At 43.6% G+C, this 19,932-nt stretch overlaps 1 protein-coding gene across 2 annotated transcripts; it reads right to left on the reverse strand.

Moving 5' to 3' along the window:
• Nucleotides 1-1,510: 1,510 nt before the first annotated feature.
• Nucleotides 1,511-5,873, reverse strand: LOC147859045 (putative MO25-like protein At5g47540). 2 transcript variants are annotated; one of them, XR_015530387.1, is made up of 11 exons: nt 5,538-5,873; nt 4,921-5,082; nt 4,716-4,834; nt 4,358-4,432; nt 4,052-4,145; nt 3,800-3,859; nt 2,630-2,698; nt 2,377-2,479; nt 2,214-2,258; nt 2,033-2,135; nt 1,511-1,926 (listed from the first exon to the last, which is right to left on the reverse strand). XR_015530387.1 is itself a non-coding variant. In XM_087326174.1 (11 exons), exons 1-11 carry the CDS (start codon nt 5,655-5,657, stop codon nt 1,850-1,852), a joined length of 1,023 nt encoding a protein of 340 aa, XP_087182300.1. In that variant the 5' UTR covers nt 5,658-5,871; the 3' UTR covers nt 1,511-1,849. The 2 variants fall into 2 exon arrangements, 1 of the variants encoding a protein (XP_087182300.1); XM_087326174.1 differs by having other exon boundaries at nt 2,381-2,479; nt 5,538-5,871.
• Nucleotides 5,874-19,932: the final 14,059 nt, after the last annotated feature.

Here is a 19,932-nt window from a genome sequence, read left to right on the forward strand (position 1 = left end):
AATTCTCTCATCCGGTTGGGTTGTCGACATAAGAAAATGGTTTTGAAGATGGGGTGTGGATGATCTTTTAGAGCTTTCGGGTGATACTATGCAATATGTAATGATTGAGGAAAGGTTGGTGGAATCATTAAGGATGAAGTGGAAATATGCTAAGAGGACAAAGCTAGAATACTAAATTGCAGATGTCAACCCTGAATGTTTGTCTCAATATAAAGCAAGAATGCCTATTGATTGTATCCAACCTTGCATCATTACCAATATGAGTAGTAATGCTCGTAGAGCCCTTACACTACTTCGCACTCAATCTCACAAGTTAGGTATTGAAGTTGCATCACGGCATTAAAATGTAACAAATTTAAAGCCATGTAAAGTATGCAATGAAGGCATAGTATAGGATGAATGTCACTTGCTCTTCACATGCTCGGCATATAGTGCAATTCGTCCAAGATATGCTAACATACTAAGAGGGAGTGATAACTTAAGTGCCATACTTAAGACACCACCTAGAAGGTTGAGCTCATATGTGTGTGCTATTCAAGCGTAGAGACTTTTTACTTCAATGTATGAATACCCCTTTTTAAGAAGGAGACACATATCAAGAACACATGTATACTCTAGTCCCATAGGTCAAAATTGGCCTCTTTAATTGACGATAAAAATTCTAATTCTACTTCATGTCATAGAACTTCATCATTAATTTGTCACATCAACAAAGATTTTGGTCCATTTCATATAATGTTCTGAATGTACATTTCCAATGACAATAGTCTTGCACAAGGTTTTGGTACAATTTCACCTACTAATGTTCCAATCTTACTAATCAATTAACAGTTTGCGTTGTCTCATAAGAGGACATTCGATCTGTCAAATATTACACCATCCAGTTTGCGTTGTCTCATAGAGAACATTTCAACAAGATTTTGGTCCATTTCATATAATGTTCTGAATGTAAATTTCCAATGACAATAGTCTTGCACAAGGTTTTGGTACAAATTCACCTATTAATGTTCCAATCTTACTAATCAATTAACAGTTTGTGTTGTCTCATAAGAGGACATTCAATCTGTCAAATATTACACCATCCAGTTTGCAATTTGCATACTCCATCTGATCTATTGACATAAAGACTACATTTAATATATGATTAAACCACCACTGAAAATAACATTCACGGCTTCATAACAATAACATGAGAGCATGTATGTCTCTGCCTCCAAGACATGGGGGATGTTACCTATGATGGTCATGTTTTGGTTTGTCTCATAACAGCATGTTTTGCCTTTCCAATATAAGACCATTCAGTTTGCAATGTTGCATACATCTGATCTATTGGGACATATAAAGACAAGATTTAATATATAATTAAAACCATCATTGAAAATAATATATACATTGTCATAACAATAGCATGAGAGAATGCCCGTCTCAAAGACATGTGGGGTGTTACCTATGATGGTCCCACTGGATAGTCATGCAACGTAAGAAACATTATCCATTATTACTACCACAATAGATTCAACTCATTAGGTATTTACTCATTAAGCTACAAAATAGTTTTTGGAGTCCGAAATAGTTCAATCTTTCACGATTGTGCGATGTATCCACATGCCTTCCCGAATTTTAAAAACATGTGATATGTACTCTCTTTGTTTTGGTTATTTATGAAACAAGGCATATATCACCATCGCATACAATATGGTCAGACATAAAAAATTGATACACATTATGTGGAGTATGGTATCCTAATCATTTCGGATCCAGCAACATGCAATTAAGAGAGTACACAAGTCCGATTCACTATGGAACAAAAACAGCAGAAACAAAGAGGCTCTATGAGGATGCACACTGGCTATGATGACTTTTTCGGCTCAAGTTCCGAGATCTCCTTTAGAACCTGAGCTTTATCTTGATCGAATTGTTCATCCTCTGGGAGCAACAGAAGATGTTGGCACATAATAAGCCCCAGGAGGCAAGACTAAGAAGCGGCCACAAAAATGAAAAAACTGTTAAACACAGCAACACCAATCCATACCTTTGTCAGATTTGAATTCACTGAAGAAACGGAGCAGCTTACTCCGATTCGCAAGCAAAATTGTTACGATATCCGGTGGCTTGTTAGCATTTGCCACAAATATCTTGCGAGAAAAACCAAACAAAAAACGCTCAAAAAATGTACGCTCAAAATCTGTATGTAGATACTTTTTGTTATTTACCTTGAAAACATGGAAGGCTTCCACCTGAATATTCTTGCTGGATTCCTGTGAGAGAACAAAAGAAAGAAGGCATTTATGGCAGGCATATACTTTCGGTCCAAATTGTTTTGAGTAAACAATAATCATAAAAAGATAAAGAAACTGAAGTTTGAGAGCAGTATACCAACTTTAAGAAGATCCATCAAGACTTTCAGATTGTCTTTGGAGCTCACATATCGCATCATCACACTTGAATTTGACCGATCGAGCAGCATATCCCCTAATAACTGTCAACAAAAGAATGAAATGAGAAAACAAACACTAAGAACAAATTTCACTCTTTAGAGACTTAATTTTCTTATATTTTGCTTTTTACTTTTTTTCTGTAAGACTGCCACAAATTTGCTAAAAGACAAATGTTCTGCTTATACACTCACTTTAACAGCCTGGCGCCTCGTGATATAATTTGGTGACTTCAGTAGCTTACTGTTATACTCCCCAAAGAACTGTCCACAAGTTTGTTTTATGTTTTAGGCAAATGAAATAACATCTTAAAATTTCAAGGAAAATCCGAAAAACCACAATTCTTTGAAAGTTAAAGAACTACTTTCTGAATGTTCGTACATTTACACATTGATTCAACATAAAAATGAAATTTTCAAAGCACTACTTTCCAATATGCGTATTCACATTGGTTAAACATATCAATATACATAGAGACATGAGGCACTTACTGCATACACGCATGTACACATCCACCAAAATGCATACAGCATACACATAGACATGCCTAGAACATATAGATATACATAGAGACATGAAATAAATACAATATACACACACATGCACACATATCCACAGATGTGCATACAGCATACACCTATACACTCATAGATTGACATATTCGCATTCGTGGGGTTTCCCATTCGAATGCAAACGAATACGAATATGAATGCATGGTCAAGTATTCGTTTAACAAAAAGAAAAGAAAAGAAGAGTCCATGAACTCCCTCTTTAGTTTCCTAGGATATAAAAAAAGGGAACAATAAAAGAGGGACTTGACACTAATAAATTTTTATAGTAAATGTAAAAGTATTCGTTTTATTTTTAATGAATAAATTAATTAAATTAAATTAAGGTTCATTAATTCCTCACTTTTTCTTCTCCCAAAATTTATGGATATTTTTATCTCCCAAAATTTATTTCATATTTCTATAATAAATATAAAAATATTCGTTTTTTTTAATTAATTAAAATAAAGGTTCATAAACTCTCCCCTTTTTTATTTGACACTAGTGATAAAGGAGAGTTAATACTAATCATATTTTTATAATCTATTAATGAATAATTTTTCTTTTTTTAGTGAATTAAATTTATTTATTTTTAAAATAATTAATTAATTAATTTTTTGTATATTTATTTTGCAAAACGAATGGTTTTATAATATTCTTAGGGCCATTCCATATTCTTGAATATTGTGAATATCATGCATGGAGAATATCACGCATGTGTCAATCTATGTATACACCTACACACACGCATGCACCATGGATACACATACACCATACATGCATACAAATATGAAGACAACTACTCTAAGCACTTACCCAGTCATAGTTTTTCGTTAAAAACTCCAATACAGTTGACTTGTGCCTTGTCAGAAGCTCCTGAAACAGATTATCCAGTCAAAATAAGAAAAATAAAACCCATACATTTAAGATCTGCCATACATTTAAGGAAATTATTCTTGATAAGATAAATGTATGGCAGATCTTAAACGACGTTGCATTTGCAGCTAAGCTATACAAATTACTATTCTATCATCTACAAATTAAATACAATTTCTTGATGCCACTGACCTTAAATGTGGCAGCTGCATCAGATTGAACATCAAAATTAGGTATCTCCAAGTAATTGAAAAACTTCCTCACATTTCCAGACTCCAAGACATATCTGTGAATGGATTAAAGAGAGACATGTGGATACCATAATAGATTATAGACAAAGAGAAGGCAGAGTCAATCAAGAATTAAACGTCATGTAAATCATCACGATGCAAGCAAAATATTATAGCGATTCACACAATATATATTCCCAAACTGCACTATAGCACACTTTAGTTGAAATAACCACAGAATATAGCTTTCACTTACAAACAAACTCACTTTGCTGCAGTTTGATGTCTTATGCACTCTCGAAGCATTGTGCCATAGTGAAGTGCCATATCGGTATTCTCGTAACTGAATTATGTGCATACAAAACAACAATGAGTTGACGTGTGATACATGAACTTTCTTGTTCTGGATTGTGGACTGTTGTGAAAACAGCAACTAATAAATAAGGCTTAATGAATAAACAACATGAAAATAAAAAGACAACAGACACAATGTAATAGAAACAGTGAAGGTAAATACTCTAATCAAGTTAAATCTTATCTATGAACCTTCATTTAGCGATAATGAAGCGTAGAATGAACCATGATAATTGCACTCAGACAAGCAATGATGGCAAGTATATCCATACCCATCCACAAGTATATCCAGAAGATCTTTATTGGACTCCAAATAATCACTCGCAATCAATCGAGAATTCACTTGTTGGCGTTGGAGATTCGCAATGACTTGGGTAGCATCCTTCCTTGTCTGCCAGAAAGGAAAACAAAACATAAGCACCAATTCTATTCACATGATCTTATCAATAGTGCTATCCATTCAGTTTATATATTTGCCTCTAGCTCTAGCTTTGGGAGCAATAGAATAAGAATCCTCATGATGTTCTCTCGGAAGAACTCCTGGGTCATTTGTGCACAAGCTTCAGGTACAGGTTCACTTTCGGAGTTCCCATAGAGAATCACCTTCATCTCCCTTATGTTTTTTCCTAATTCCACCATCTAGAATCCAAAAGAAAAAAAAAACATGGATTAGTACGAAACAATACATAGGAATTTACGTATGCCCTCATGGGATGATTGCTTGGTCAATTCTCTTTAATGTGTGGTCTAGGTGAATGTCTAATAAGAACCCATAACTGAATCAACTCTAGTAAGAATTTCGTTAGTGTTCACTTTGTTCTTCGAACATGTGTTTAATCCTTCCCATTACTGCATCAACTCTTCAAACATGGGGGTAATTTTCTCCAATAAGACAGACCCCACACTATTGAATCAATTCTTCAAACATATGTGCATACTACACCATAGACACTCATATATGGATACAACCATACGCGCGCGCACCTATATGCATACCATATATGAACGCACACGCATATAGCATACGTACATACATATACAACATACATACGTATAAACAGGCAATTCTTAAGTAGCATCAAAGGAAAGAGTACCTTCTCTTCTCTCTTAGTCTCACGGGAGACCGGAAAGGTATCCACATATGCCAAAAGCTCTCTGGTGGCTCTCACGAGCTCTGCGGGAGTTCGAGGTTTCGACTTGAAGATCCCCTTCATCGTTTTTTCTTTCTCTTTCTCTTTCTCTTTCTCTTGCTCTTTCTTTAACACGAGGTGGACAAAAAAACAAAGAATTCTACACAGCAACACTCATTGGGAAGATCTCGCTATTTCTTTGTTTCTTCAGACACAGGAATTCGGGTTTCTATGCTCGTTCTGCCCTCTTCCAAATCTAAAACAATCTTTAAAGACAAGGAAAATGGGAAATACTAGAGAAAACACTGCTGAGAGCAGACGCCAGTTCAACAGGTCGCCATGCCTACACCTCTTCTCTTCATCATTTAACCTAATGCAGGGAATATCACTGTTTGTTTCTCTCTCTCTCTCTCTCTTCTCTTCTCTTCTCTTCTCTTCTTTTTCTTTTCTTTTTCTTTTCTTTTTTTTTTTATGTGATCGATCTCTCTCTTTGTGTGTGTGTGTGTGTGAGAGAGAGAGAGAGAGAGAGAGAGAGAGAGAGAGAGAGAAAGAGAGCTCAGAGAAGAACGATATGAAATACGTCCCTACATACATACATACATACTACAGAAAAAACCTATGTATACATATATATGTATGTTGGTGGTACATGTACATAATATGCATGGGTGGGAGTCGGGACACATACACATACATATACATATGCATGCATATATGTATGTTGCTACTTGTGTGTGTTTGTCTATACACATACATAGTGGACACCAATTTTGGGGGAGGGTAGGAGGAAGGGAGGAGACAGAGACAGAGTGAAGGGGCGGGGCTGGGGGGGATCAATGAATGAATTTCGGAATGCCTCACTCACTATTTGGGGGTTGGGGGGAGCCTCACATGGGGTAGCCTTTTGGACTTATTGATTTATCTATCATCCACATAGCAATGCTATGGAAAAAAGACTTGACCATTGATGACTGAAAGAGAGAGAGAGAATGCACATTACATTAATCGAATGTTTGCAAAGTATTTATTAATTTGAGGATGTTTGTTTATTGCATTGAGCACGTGTAGCTTTTCTCGTCTTTGTGTGTCTTCGATTGGCAATGATTGACCAAATGTGGACCAACCCTGGAATGTCCATGTGTCCCAGATATGTTGCCATAACATGTGTGTGGATTTATGTGGCCTACGTAATACTTTTCAATTAAATGTTTTAACTATAGGATAAGTGTGGATCTTCACTATTCTTGATTGTTCTCACTATAAAACACAATCAACATTTGCCCTCTAGCAAATGGGGTGGAAAATGTGTGTTGAGAAGTCTTCTTTCACATCAGTTGGAACTAACCTTACATGAAAACTAATTATTTTCAATGTTGATTTGATTGGTTAGCAGTGCACAATGTTCTCTTAATCCAATTGTTTGTGGGTTCCATTTGCTAGTACAATTTTGTTGTTAAAGGGGGGACGGGGCAGGTCACCCCGATAGAACTTTTGTGGGTTCCAAATATAAAAAAATTCCTTTTCCTTTTCTATTTGAATCATGCCATGCAATTTTCCAAGTGCTTTTAGCGTTCACAAATGACCCTAACATCTAACTAAGGAAGTATCACCTCTAAGATATGAGTTCCGAGACATTTAACCAACAAGTAGGAGATAATTACGAGAGCAATCTATCGCCCTTGAGATAATGAGCATGTCAGGTTAGAAGTGTTAACTCATGCCCCCTCAGATTGGCATGTCATGTTAATTTCTCAATGATGATTTATTTGTTAAATAGAAGAATTGGTGGAGGGTGTGGTTGTTAAATGGGTTGGTCATGGTGTGAAATCGATATATTTTGCTGTGTAAACATAATACTAAAACTTTAAGAGATAGAGAGGTGTTTTTTAATGAAAAAGATTATACAAGCAATTATATCACCCAAGCAAGATAACCATATCATGTGCAACTTAGGGTGACATTGGAACCAAAGGGGTTGTGGACCGTGGTATGTTATCAATGTGCTATTGTAGAAATTATGTTCTTTGTCATGTCATAATTGTTCATATGTCTATTCATAAAAGAAATATCATAAAGTTAGGGGAACCTTGAGAGTTATTTCTAACTCCCTAATCTAGATTCAATGTGTGGTGATGTGGAAACCACCATATTCATTGGGCTACACTTGCTTCTTCTTCATTACTGATAAAGGGGGGTTGTTATTTGTCAAATCCTCCAATCCAGTAGATATTTCCAAGTCTTCATACCATAATTCTAGCCATACTCATATACCAATATTTGTATCATACTCATATGTGAAAAGGCTCTGAGTATGATTGAAATCCATACGTGATACATAGATATATACATACATTGTACATTGTGTGTGTGTGTGAGAGAGAGAGAGAGAGAGAGAGAGAGAGAGGGAGGGAGGGAGGGAGGGAGAGAGAAGCTTCTTCTTCTTCTAAATTTGTTGTTACTATTATTGTTGCTTTTATTGTGACTGAATTGCTATTGGCCATGGCATAAGCTCCTCCTCCTCCACACCCCCCAACAAGTCCCAACGTTAGACTCAACCTCTATGAATTCATCTTATCCAACCACCGCATGAGTGAACCCCACTGATCATCTCTTGCCATGATGAGTAGGATCGTTTTATGGATGGTTTTAGAGCTGCCATATACCGGCCAGCTCCTCCCAAGACCATTACCCTCTCCACTATAGATACTATGAAACCTTAGAAACAAACTTTTCTTCACCAAGATGGGAATCAACTTTTGGAGAATGGTCTTCGAATCCTATTTCGCACTCCTCAGAATTTTGTTTCACTCCTTTTCATTGGTCAGGCTTCAAGTCACGACTAATATCAGAAAAAAACCCTAAAAAAATGTAAAAGTAAACGTGTGGAAGCGTTCGACAAACCGGCTCAGCCGGATAGCAACAAAAGATAAGAAGAAAACTTAACACAAAGAGAGAGAATACGCGTACGCAGGAGAGAGAGAGAGAGAGAGAGAGAGAGAGAGAGAGAGAGCAAAACGTAAAAGTAGATTCAAAATAACAAATAGTTCTCTATACATACAATGTGCTCACACAACACTATTTATACAAGTCCTTAGAAGGACAAACAAACGTACAATGTGCTTCAATGCTCCTACGAGCAACTGACACTAACTACGAGACAACAACTACCTAGTAGTCTAGGCTACTACTAGGCTTCCGGTTCGCACTCAAATCCGGCTCTCCGATCCGGCCAGTTGTTTCGGCCGGTTGTTTCCGGATACCGATCCAGTTCTTGGCTCAAGATGTCGATCCGACTTAGGCTTATTCAACCGATCTGGATCCGGTTTACCTTGCCCACTCAATACTCCCCCTCAAGCTCAACTTGAGGTCGGATCGTGGTGTTAGTGTCTGTGGCACCCGGTCCTTCCATACCTCGACCTTCTTGATCGGCTTGTCTACTCATCAGGCCCATTTCAGCTCCCTCGTTGCTACGACTTCGACGCTTGTCGACTCGTCGATTCCTTCATGTTGGCGTTGACTTCCTGTGCATCCTCGTCCGTTTGGCCTTGAGTTGATCCGGCTCTTCCGAATCCCACTGTTGAACCAAACCGGTTGTCTCTGATTCGTTCCAGCTCTTGTTCGAATCGGTCACTCCCGATTCGTTCTGACTCTTGTCTGAGTCGGTAGTTCCCAACTCATCTTCTGGTTTGAGGCCATTCACAACATCAGACCATGTCTAGGTCTTGGCCTTCTTCTTCCGGTTGGCTCTATCCTTCTTGACTCTACCGCTTCTGCCGCTTGCTCCGACTTGTTCGGATGTGCCGACTCCTTTGGTCGACTTGGCTTCCTTTTTCCTCTCATCTCCCCCTGTCTTGGTTCTTCCCTCTCCGGTTCCTTGTCCGATGCCCTCACCCTCTTCTTTGCCTCTCCCCCTCAAGTGTGGCACGTCAAGATGTTGAATGCCAAGCATTTCGGTGAAGTGCTACAACTTGTCCGATCTGCGTGGTTTGGTGAAGATATCGACAACTTGTCGATCCATCTGAACATACTGAAGTTTGACTTCACCACTCAGGACCCGCTCATGCACTAAGTGATAGTGCACTTCGATGTGCTTCGTCTGAGCATGGAACACAGGGTTTTTGGCGAGCTGTATGCTACTTATTTTAGCGCAGTAGATCATGATCGGGGTCGGTACCTCGATCCGGAGGTCTTGCAGCAGTCGTTGGACCCAAATGGCTTCATAGGTGGCAATGGTAGCGTCCCGGTATTCAGCCTTAGTGCTCGATAGAGCCACTGTCGACTGCTTTTTGCTGCACCACGCAACAACTGCGCTACCTAGGGAAAACATGTAACTGGAGGTGGATCGGCGATCTGATACATCACCAACCCAGTCGGCATCGGTGTATCTGACTAGCTCTTCAGTTATACCATACCAGTATAACAGTCCCTAGTCCTTTGTGCTGCTCACATATCGCAATATTCGATGCGCGCACTGAAGGTGCTCTACGGTTAGCTTCTGCATGAACTGGCTGATCACTCCGACCGGATAACTTATGTCGGGTCGGGTGATTGTTAAATAAATGAGGCTTTCGACAATTTGTTGGAACCATTTCTCATTGTAGGCCGGTCCGGAGTCGGGATGTAGCTTTAGGTTTTGGTCCGGGGGCATAGAGATCTGTCGATATTCCGTCATGCCAAACTTGTACAACATATTCAACATATAATGGCGTTGTGAGAGCAATATGCCGTCCGGAGTTCAGGTCACCTCGTTAAGGTCCCCCAGGTCCTTCATTTCAAATGCGTTTGATAGCTGGGACTTCACTCGGCCGATTTCATCGAGTCTAGGTCCGGTGATGACTAAATCATCTACATAAAGCCAAATGCAAACCGGGCCGTCTAGACCGTTCTGGATGAACAATGAAGAGTCGGACTTAGAGGCCACAAACCCCACCTTACACAACCAATGCGTGATCTTTGCATTCCAAGCTGGAGGGGCTTGTTTCAAACCGTAAAGCGACTTCTTGAGTTGGCACACTGTTGACTTGTTCATCTCTAATTGGAAACTGGGGGGTTGGGTCATATAGACCCGTTCTTCAAGATCACCTTTTGAAAAAGATGCCATCCCCTTGCCGCAACAACAACCAGTACCACACGAACCATCGTCATCTTCGCTATCGGAGCAAAGGTCACGTTGTAGTCGATTCGTGGGTCTGTGCGTATCCCTTCGCCACTATCTGGGCTTTGTATCGGTTGACCGAACCGTCGGTGTTGTACTTTACCTTGTACACCCACTTGCAACCGATTGGTTTGCATTGTCGGGGTGGGTCAACCAGGTCCCATGTGTCGTTGGCATCTAGTGCCCACGTTTCTTCCTCCATAGCAACACACCAATTTGCGTCTTTCGTTGCTTCTGCATAACTCTCTGACTCACGCACTTCCGCCACCTTAGTCATGTACGCATAGTGATGCGCCATGTACTCATTGTACCTGTACCTCATGATAGGGTTCTTCTGGCGGGTTGACCGACGTAACTTGTCATTACCCGGTTTGAGGCCCATTTTGGCCAGTTCGGACTTCCTTTCTGAAGATCCGCCTTCTTTCTTTCCGGGATCAGACTCGCTTCAATCTGACCCTTGACTGCCGGTATCGTATTCCAACATCTTCTTCTTCCCCTTTTCCTTGCGAGTGAACCGTCACCTCGGTTCCTTGTGCGGGGAGAGCATGACAGAGTCTCCACTACTCACTAGTTCTTCATCTGACTGGTCATCCCGACTCAACCGCTCATTCGGCCCACTTAGCTGGAATGAGATCAGACTCTCTTCTAGAGTGCCGAAGTCTTCATCTTCTACCTGGACCTCCTCGGGCTCACTAGCTTCATCTTCCGGAATCGGGTTGGAGTCGGAGGTTGGAGTCGGTAGAGAGTACCATGATGCTGACTCATCAAACTCGACATCTCGGCTTACTCAAACTTGCTTAGTTTGGGGGTTATAACACTTATACCCCTTCTGCTGATGCGAGTAACCAACTAGGATGCACTTCTCCGACTTCGGATCTAGCTTCCTCCGCTTCTCATCCGGTACATGCACATATGCTATGCTACCAAATATCCGAAGGTGCCTCAAATTTGGCTTGTGCCTGAAATACAGCTCGTGTGCAGACACCTTGTCACCGATCCGGTCTTGGATGTAGATGGCCGTCTGGACCGCCTCAACCCAGTAGAATTTGGGCATGCTCTTCTCCTCCAGCATTGCCCTTGTCGCGTCAACAATCGACCGATTCTTCCTTTCGGCCACACCGTTTTGCTTTGGTGAGTATCTGTAGCTGAATTCTCTTCAAATTTCGGTTTGCTGTAGATAACTGTTGAATTGGCCGTAAAATTATTCTTTTTCACCATCCAACCGCAAGCACTTGATCTTCCTCTTCGTTTACCGTTCAACCAAGCTTTGAAGGTTCCGAAAACACTCAAAGACTTCGCTCTTCCTCTCGATGAGGTAGATCCACATGTGCCGGCTGTAGTCATCGATGAAGGAGAAGAAATACCGACTCCCGCCAAGATTAACGTTCTGTGTAGGTCCCCATACATCCAAATGTATTAGATCGAGTTGTTACGGCTCCGATTTTGTTCGGTGGGGAATGGAAGCCAGTGTTGCTTCCCGAGTTGGCAGGCTTCACAAATTCTGGCTTTTCGGCCGCTAAATTTCAGCAACCTGTAAACAACTTGTTTCGATTGCATGTCCTGAAGCCTCCGGTAATTGACGTGGCCGATCCACTTATGCCACAGGTCAATGTCTGACTCAAACTTCTGTCCTTTGGCAAACATAGCGGTGCCGACATCATTAGTGTTGAGGATGAACATCCTCTCGTCTCTGCGCCCTTGCGCGATTATCCGGCCTTCTTCCTCAATGAAGCACCCAAGGTGCGTAAACCGCACCTGCATTCCCTGGTCAACGATTTGTCCGACCAATACCAGGTTCTTTGTGATAGTCAGAACGTGTAATATGTTCATCAGCTTCCCCTTTTGTCCAACATGGCTTAAACGGACTTCTCCGACATGCACAATCAGGTGAGGGGTGTTGTCTCTGGTTTCGACAATCCCCGGTCTTCTCGGTTCCGGATACTTCTAATCCTTTTGCGTAGTGCGAGCTTTGCCAGTTTTCCCGACCAATTTTTCCGGATCCGGATTTGTTTGAATCGGCGCGCTTCTTCCAAAACTCGCTCCCCTGTGGCCCTTTTTGCCACAGTACCAGCATTCCGTGTCAGCTTTTCCTTGCCGGCTTCCGGCGCCGCTTTGACTCCCCCTGCTTGTGGAGGGTCTAGAATTGCTATCGACACCATCTTTGTGCCTTCGGTTCTAATCTTGCTGGCCGCCTCCATTGTGTGCCGACTCACCTTGTCCATCATGTCCACGGGGCCGATCTGTCTCTGTGTACAACATCCGGTCGTCCGATTGAGTGGTCCTCGACCAACTCACGTGGTTTTCTTCGATCATTAACATCGATTGCAAGTCGAAGAAAGTCGGTGGCTTCACTTGGGTGCAGATCGCTGTCCGGATTGGCACGTACCTTTGCGCTAGACCACCGAGGCAGATTTGTACCATCTCATCTTCATCCACTGTCATGTTGATGGACCCCAGTGCATCACAAATCTCCTTTATCTTGGTGGTGTAATCCGTAACCGACATGTCTCGTTGTCGGATGTTGTTCAACTCTTTCCAGAGCCGCAACTTACGAGCTATGGTACTCAGGATGAAAATCTTCCTCAGATTTCCCCAGGCCTCCTTCGGTGTTTTTGCATCCTTTATGTAACCAAGCATCTGGTCGTGCACATAGGACGCGAGGCAGTACAATACTCTGCTTGCTCCTTTCTCACATACCGGTAAGTCCTCGTGTGTCAACTCTTGCGCTACCTCGTTTGTTCGTTCCACGAAGCTCCAATATCCATGCCACAATAGGTATTGGTGCATCTTATATGACCCGGACGCATAGTTGCTCCGGTTAAGCTTCTCTGTTGGAAGTGAACTCGCCATTCCTTTGTCCATATCTTCTTTCTGTCTGTTCTTACCGGGTTCTAGGGTTTGTCTACGAAAGTAAGTGTCGGATGCAGAGATTCTCAAACCTCGCTCTGATACCATGTAAATGTTAATGTGCGAAAGCGTTAGATAGAACCGGCTCAGCCGAATAGCAACAGAGAATAAGATGAAGGTTTAATGGAGAAGCTTAATACACAAAGAGTATACACGGGAGAGACAGAGAGAGAAGAACATAAACTTTGATTCAAAAATAATAAAACCACTCTGTACATACAACATGCTATAACAACACTATTTATACAAGTCCATAAAGAACTGATAGAAGTACTGACAAGTATTTTAATATTCCTACGTGCGAATGACACTAACTACGAGACCATGATTACCTAGTAGTCTAGGCTACTACTAGGCTTCCGGTTCTCGCTCGAATCCGGCTCTCAGATCCGTCTCACTGATCCGGCCGGTTGTATCCGGATACCATCTGGATACCGATCCGGCTCTTGTTTTTGGATACCAATCCTGATCCGGTTGAGCTTGCTTGCTCAACAGAACCCTTCTTTGAAAATGTGATCTGTATCAAACACTTGGAGCGAAAGAGTCCCCATCCCAAAAGAATTTGCATATGGTTCAAGGATAAATCCAAAAGGACAAATGACTTATTTAGATCCATAATTGTCAACATGTGTCTTTGTGATTACAATTTCCTCCCAATAAATTTAATATCAAAATGTGAGCATAAATTAGAAAGAACTTTTCCATAATACCATTACAACACATTCAATGTATATGTTGTTACAACCTGTCCCATGGTTTCACGAACATGCAAATGCATTATGGAGCCTACAGAAAACGCAGTCCTGGCGGAAAAACAGGCTTACAAGCTTATGGAGCTCTGGTCTTCCACTTAAGCAACGAGTATTCCTATGGAGATGCCTATCGGGTGTGCTCCCGATTGGGTTGAATCTTCAAAAGAGATCGATAGCCTCACTACATTGTGAAAGATGTGGTGGACGATTGGAAACGGTCCCACACTTATTATGGACTTGTTCATTCATTACAACATTTGTAAAAAGACTAAGTGCATCTCTTTATTATCGATTTCCTAACCGAAGGTTTGGCAAATACTTTTTGGATATTTGGACAAATTCCGTGCGTTCTATCCAACAATGCCAATTTTCTCCAATGGACACGATTTTGGGCACTCTGGGCCATTTGGACAGCCTGCAATAATAAGGTCTTTGATGGAAACCAACTACATGAAGTTAGCTTCTTTAAGCAATCCCTCAGGCAATCTCTATTTGATTGTTTGCAACTTAGAGACATCACACTACAAATTTACAATCTTTACTTTGTGTGCTTTTAAGCTCTTTAGTGTTTAATCGACACTTGTATATTTTTCTTTATTCTTTGTGGGTGTTCACCTCACTTTGAGGGTTTCCCACTAGTAATAAAAGTGTTACTGAAAAACGAACTTTTCCATAATAATGATTGGCTAACAATATTGTGGTCAACAATATTCTACAATGGCTTTGACCTTAACCATATGCACTCTTTTTTTTTTCCAAAATGAAGCTACTTTCCCATTAGTTAGGAAGGATTATTACAAAGGGACTATACAAGGAGGCTTAAACATAGATCGGGGAATCTCCCTCCGATCAAGTTCAAGAAAATGAGACTAGTTACATCGCCTTTCGGATTGATTACTTAATGTAAGTGCCTATAGCTAAAAACGGTGCCCTTTAGTGATGGCTAGTACGAGACAACTCCTAGGGTCGACAACGAAGGGAGGGTGGTAAGTGAGACAAAAACAACCAGCGTGGGGGCTGGTAGTTCCACCTCGGGCCACTTCCTCCTTGTGTCACCATAGGCGTTGTTGTGAAGAATTCCGGCTATAGTGTGAAACCGGGGTGGAATAGGGCGAGTCGGTGGTGTGCAACATGTGCACATGTATAGTAGGAAACAATGTATAGAATATGGGGAGTATTTATCCCACATTGTAACACATCCCTCTCCTTGTTCTATAAAAGGAAGGGAGCGCCTCTTGTGAAGGGGTTGCCCATTTTGAGTTAGGGGGATATACCACTTAGGTCGAAGGTGTGTTAGTTCTTCTTCTTCTTACTTTAGAGTTCTTTGAGGTCTTCTTCTTTGTGTATGTTTAGGGTTTTAGCCTGGTGAAGAGCCTGGATGTTCAATGGGGGCTTACTTCTGCTCGGCCTCCTATGCAAGACCCTACTTGGCGTGACGAGCCCGAGAGCTCCCCGACGGCGGCTTGGTGGAAGACTGTTGTTGTACCTAGCCTACCTCAGTCCGGCTCGGAGCCAGAGTTGTATCTTGCTCTTGTTTGTACATACATACATACATACATACATATATATATAGTGAAGTTCTGCGCATCTGTGTCTTTGTCAGTGTCTTTGGAGTTCCTTCTTTCTGGTTTTTGTACATAGGATGCGTGTGCCTAGTCAGTGTTGCGTGTGCGCCCTTTTCCCTCTCTCATACAGTTGCTCCCTGTACGTATCCGGAGCTCCCAGTACGTATCCGGAAACGCTCTGGTTGGTGTCTTGGCCGGTTGCGGGAAGAAGTGAGGCTCGACCTTCCATACTCCGTCTCTCTCTCTCGTTCGAGACCCCCGTGGTCCCGCCCCTTCTACACGCATGTGCGTAAAAACACGACATATTTGGTGAACCCGACGTGAAGGGCGGCAAGGGAGAATGGAGTTGGAAGAAGACGACTTCACACAACTTTTTGTCGAAGTGGTGAGGGAGTTTGGATGAGCAACAACAAGACAAGAGTCGGCGCACCAAGCGGTTGAGCGATTGGTCGAAAGAGTCGGCCGTTTCAGCAGGGACAAGGTCCCATTCCACTTGGAAGACTACAACACGGAAATGGAGGAGCGAGACGTAGACGAGGCGTTGAGGCTGGAGTTCTTCTGTCGGGTCGTCGTCGTCCGTATGCATGCGGAAGTGAAGGAGCTCCGAGAAGCTCATAGTTCGTGGGAGGCCTTTGAAGAGACGCTCATGCAGGCATATGGAGGACAGCAGAAGAGCCGGGGACGACACGACTTCGACTAGTGGGTTGCATCGGCGAAGACCCACCAGGGCGCGATGAAGGCGTTCTAAGAGTTCGAGCGGCGGCTTGCTCGGCTCCCAGAGCGGGAACAAGGTTTGGTGGGGGCGGACAAAGTCCTGTTGTTCGTTAAGTCGATCAATCGAGCGGAACAGGAGGCCATTGGGATTGAGCTTGAAGATGAGGACAGAGCGAATGGCCTTACGGAGGATTGGTTGAAGGTTGGAAGGGTATGCCAACGGCTAGATGATGAGTAGGCCGAGAAGGCTAGGAGGAAGGTGTGCAACGGTGCACCATCACAGCGGGAAGAGGTCGAATGACAAAGAGAATCGACAAGGCTCGACTTCAGGGCCAGGATTGCGAAGGCGTACGCAACACTCGAGGCAATGATTGAGGAATAGGAAAGATCGAGGCCGCAAGCCGAAGCCAAGGAGACGAACTTGCCCCACGAGATGGCAGAAGATCGGTACGACGGTGCCACGGGAGAGGGTGCGGAACAAAACGCCCTCTCGACTTGTGGAGATAGAACGGCCGAGGACGAGGCCGAGATACCGACCGTGGAATCAGAACGTTGGGACTGGTGGTTTCGGGCTCGTCAGCCCGGAATTCCGGACATTGGAGAAGCAAGCCCAGGTGGGGCTTGTGCGATCGGTAAGAAGACGACCACCGACCACGAGGAGCCGGTGGCTACGGACAAGGGCGTAAAACAGATGGGCAATTCTTCGCGTCTTCCCACACTTTCTCCCGAGACGATGGTAGTCGGGCTTGAGTGCCCACGTGAGTCCCATGAGGAGGAAGGCGGCAGCGTGAGACCGAGAATCATCGGCAATACGATATGGGGAAAGAGTGAACAAGAGCCCTCGGAACCGATTCTGGAGAACTCGGCATTCGGGCCCTTAGACCCATGTGAGACTGAGGAGATGGATGACAGTATCGAGGAGTCCTGGCACGATGCTAGTGAAGATGGATGGGAAATGGCCTGCGAGAAGGTCGACGAAGAGATCATGAAACGACCCGACCGGGAACCGAACCGCACGGCACTCCAATTCGGGTGGAGTGCGATCTGATCATGGATTGTTCGACCGGGGCCAGAATCGGTATGTGGGTGCTGATACGGGAGAGGGTGCGGAACGAGCTGCCCTCTTTTACATGGGGAGAAAGACCGATCGGGCGAAGGTCAGGAATCGAAATGAAGGTGATCAAGGGTTTGGAACCCGTCTGGCAGGATCGACATCGGAGCCGAAAATTCGGACATTGGAGAATCAAGCCCAAGCAGGGCTTGATTGATCACAGAGCGGATGCTATCCACCGGCACCACTAAAAGGGTTGGTGGCCCCGGAGGAGTCGTCGTGAGCCATTACGAAATCGGTGTCCCCACATCTTGACCAGAGACTTCGGCAGTTCGAGCCAACATGGCAACGTGAGACCGAAAGAGATGGAAGATGGAGGCGGGAACGCAACAAGGAGAGTGACGACGAATCTGGTGAAAGTGCAAGGGAGGAAGCGGAGAGCGAAGACCGGTCCTATGGGTCACCTCACACTGGGCTAGAGACTTCATCGGTCGGCACCAAGTCCGACGTAAGACCAAGATACTAACGGTGGCGGCAGGAGAACGGGACCCGACCATCCAGAGAATGGCGGAATGGACTTCCGGATAACCGATCCCGAAGAGGGGAGAGAGCAGGCCTACGAAGAGGCTGGGAACACGATACATCGGTACCATGGGAGAGGGTGTGGAGCTAGCCACCCTCTCGGCTTGCGGAGAAAGACGACCCGGGATAAGGGTCCGAGATACGACGAGCCCAAGGAGGATCCTTCACACCAGTTCTAGAGACTCCGGCAGTCGGCTCGAGAGCCGGCGTGAGACCTAGAGTAAGGAACAGTGGCAGCAGCAAGGCGGGAAATCGAAGGCAGAAGGGCAGGTCCCACGAAGATCCTCACACTGATCCGGTGGTTGGCCCGAGTGCCAGTGTCGTGAAGATCTGTCACTACGCGCGGATCGTGAGGTAGAACCGCCGGGGTTCTGGACTGGAAGGACTTGAAGTTGGCGCAAGCTTTAGTGAGAAAGTACTTAAGCTAGATTTAAAGAGAGAGAGAGCTTGAGATAGAATATAACGCTTGACTTTAGATTGAGAAAGATTAAGATTGAACTCTTGATTTTAGATTTTAAGAAACAAGTTACATGATCAATTCGATAACCGCCTCGTCAGATCACCGGCTCAGCCGCCGCCAGATCACCGGCTCAGCCGAAAATCTTCATGACATCCACCCCCACCAAACCGCACGTCCTCCGGTACGTGCCAAGAAGAGAGAAAGTGAGATTTTGGCTATGGTGATCAATCAAATTCCTCCATGTCTTCATTTACATCTGCCCTATTATGTTCATCGTCGAGGTGATCGAGGTTAGGATCCTCGTCTTGTCTTTTCTTGAAAATCTTTACTCTTTCTCCCGCAATGGGTACGACCAACCTTGATTCGTCTAGCTCCGCAAGGTGGTATGTGGCATTATCGTTGGCACTTGTCACCACATACGGCCCGAACCATCTTCTTGCGAACTTTCTTGTTGTACTGTGTTGATTGTCAAGGCTGCTGCCGTAAACCAAAACCCAATCTCCTTCTTCAATCTTCTTGGGACGAAGTCGATGCGTGTTGTCGAACCGAACTTTGTTCTTTACTCGGGCTGCCTCCATCATATTTCGCGCTTTTTCTAGATCTTCAGGTCTTCTTTCAAGTTGCCTTATCCGCGCCACTAATAACTCTTCTCGGCTCATCTCGTTCTCCCATGGTATCGCTACCCATGAGGTGATCATCCTTTTGATGGGCATTACTGGCTTTTGTCCATACATAAGCTCCGTCGGCATATACCCTGTCACCGAGTTGTGTGTCGTTCTGTCGGCCCACAAGGCATAGGGTAATAGTCGTGGCCAATTCCCGACTCGACCGTTGCATGCCCGTACGATGGCTTTGACGATAGGTCCATGCCCTCGCTTGATCTTCCCATTCGCTTCCGGATTGTAGGCAGTCGTGAGGGAGAGCTTCACGCCTAGTCGTTCGAAGAGCTCCGTCGCTTCGTGCACATCCAACTCCCCTCGGTCGACCACTATCTTCCCCACACATCCGTATCGGCAAACAACCTCTTCAAGTAGAAATTTGCAAACGGCTGAAGTCGTCTTATTTGTCAAGGCTTGTCCTTCCACTTGATTTGTCAAGTCTTCCCTTGCCAACACTAAGTACTTCATTTGTCCCACTCCCATTGGCATCGAGACCAGATCCACCATCCATTTG

The sequence above is a fragment of the Azolla caroliniana genome, unplaced genomic scaffold, assembly GCF_043228905.1.
Source record: "Azolla caroliniana isolate FFs.n. ecotype wild unplaced genomic scaffold, voAzoCaro1.0.p SCAF_10, whole genome shotgun sequence".
Classification (NCBI taxonomy): Eukaryota; Viridiplantae; Streptophyta; class Polypodiopsida; order Salviniales; family Salviniaceae; genus Azolla; species Azolla caroliniana.

What these genes read in the sequence shown, in the direction of transcription:
- LOC147859045 (XM_087326174.1), bottom strand. Translation starts at nt 5,657, where the DNA reads ATGAAGGGGATCTTCAAGTCGAAACCTCGAACTCCCGCAGAGCTCGTG. An exon ending in AGACTAAGAGAGAAGAGAAG is followed by an intron (nt 5,083 to 5,537) that starts GTACTCTTTCCT and finishes TTTGGATTCTAG; the next exon opens with ATGGTGGAATTAGGAAAAAA. An exon ending in TCCCAAAGCTAGAGCTAGAG is followed by an intron (nt 4,835 to 4,920) that starts GCAAATATATAA and finishes CCTTTCTGGCAG; the next exon opens with ACAAGGAAGGATGCTACCCA.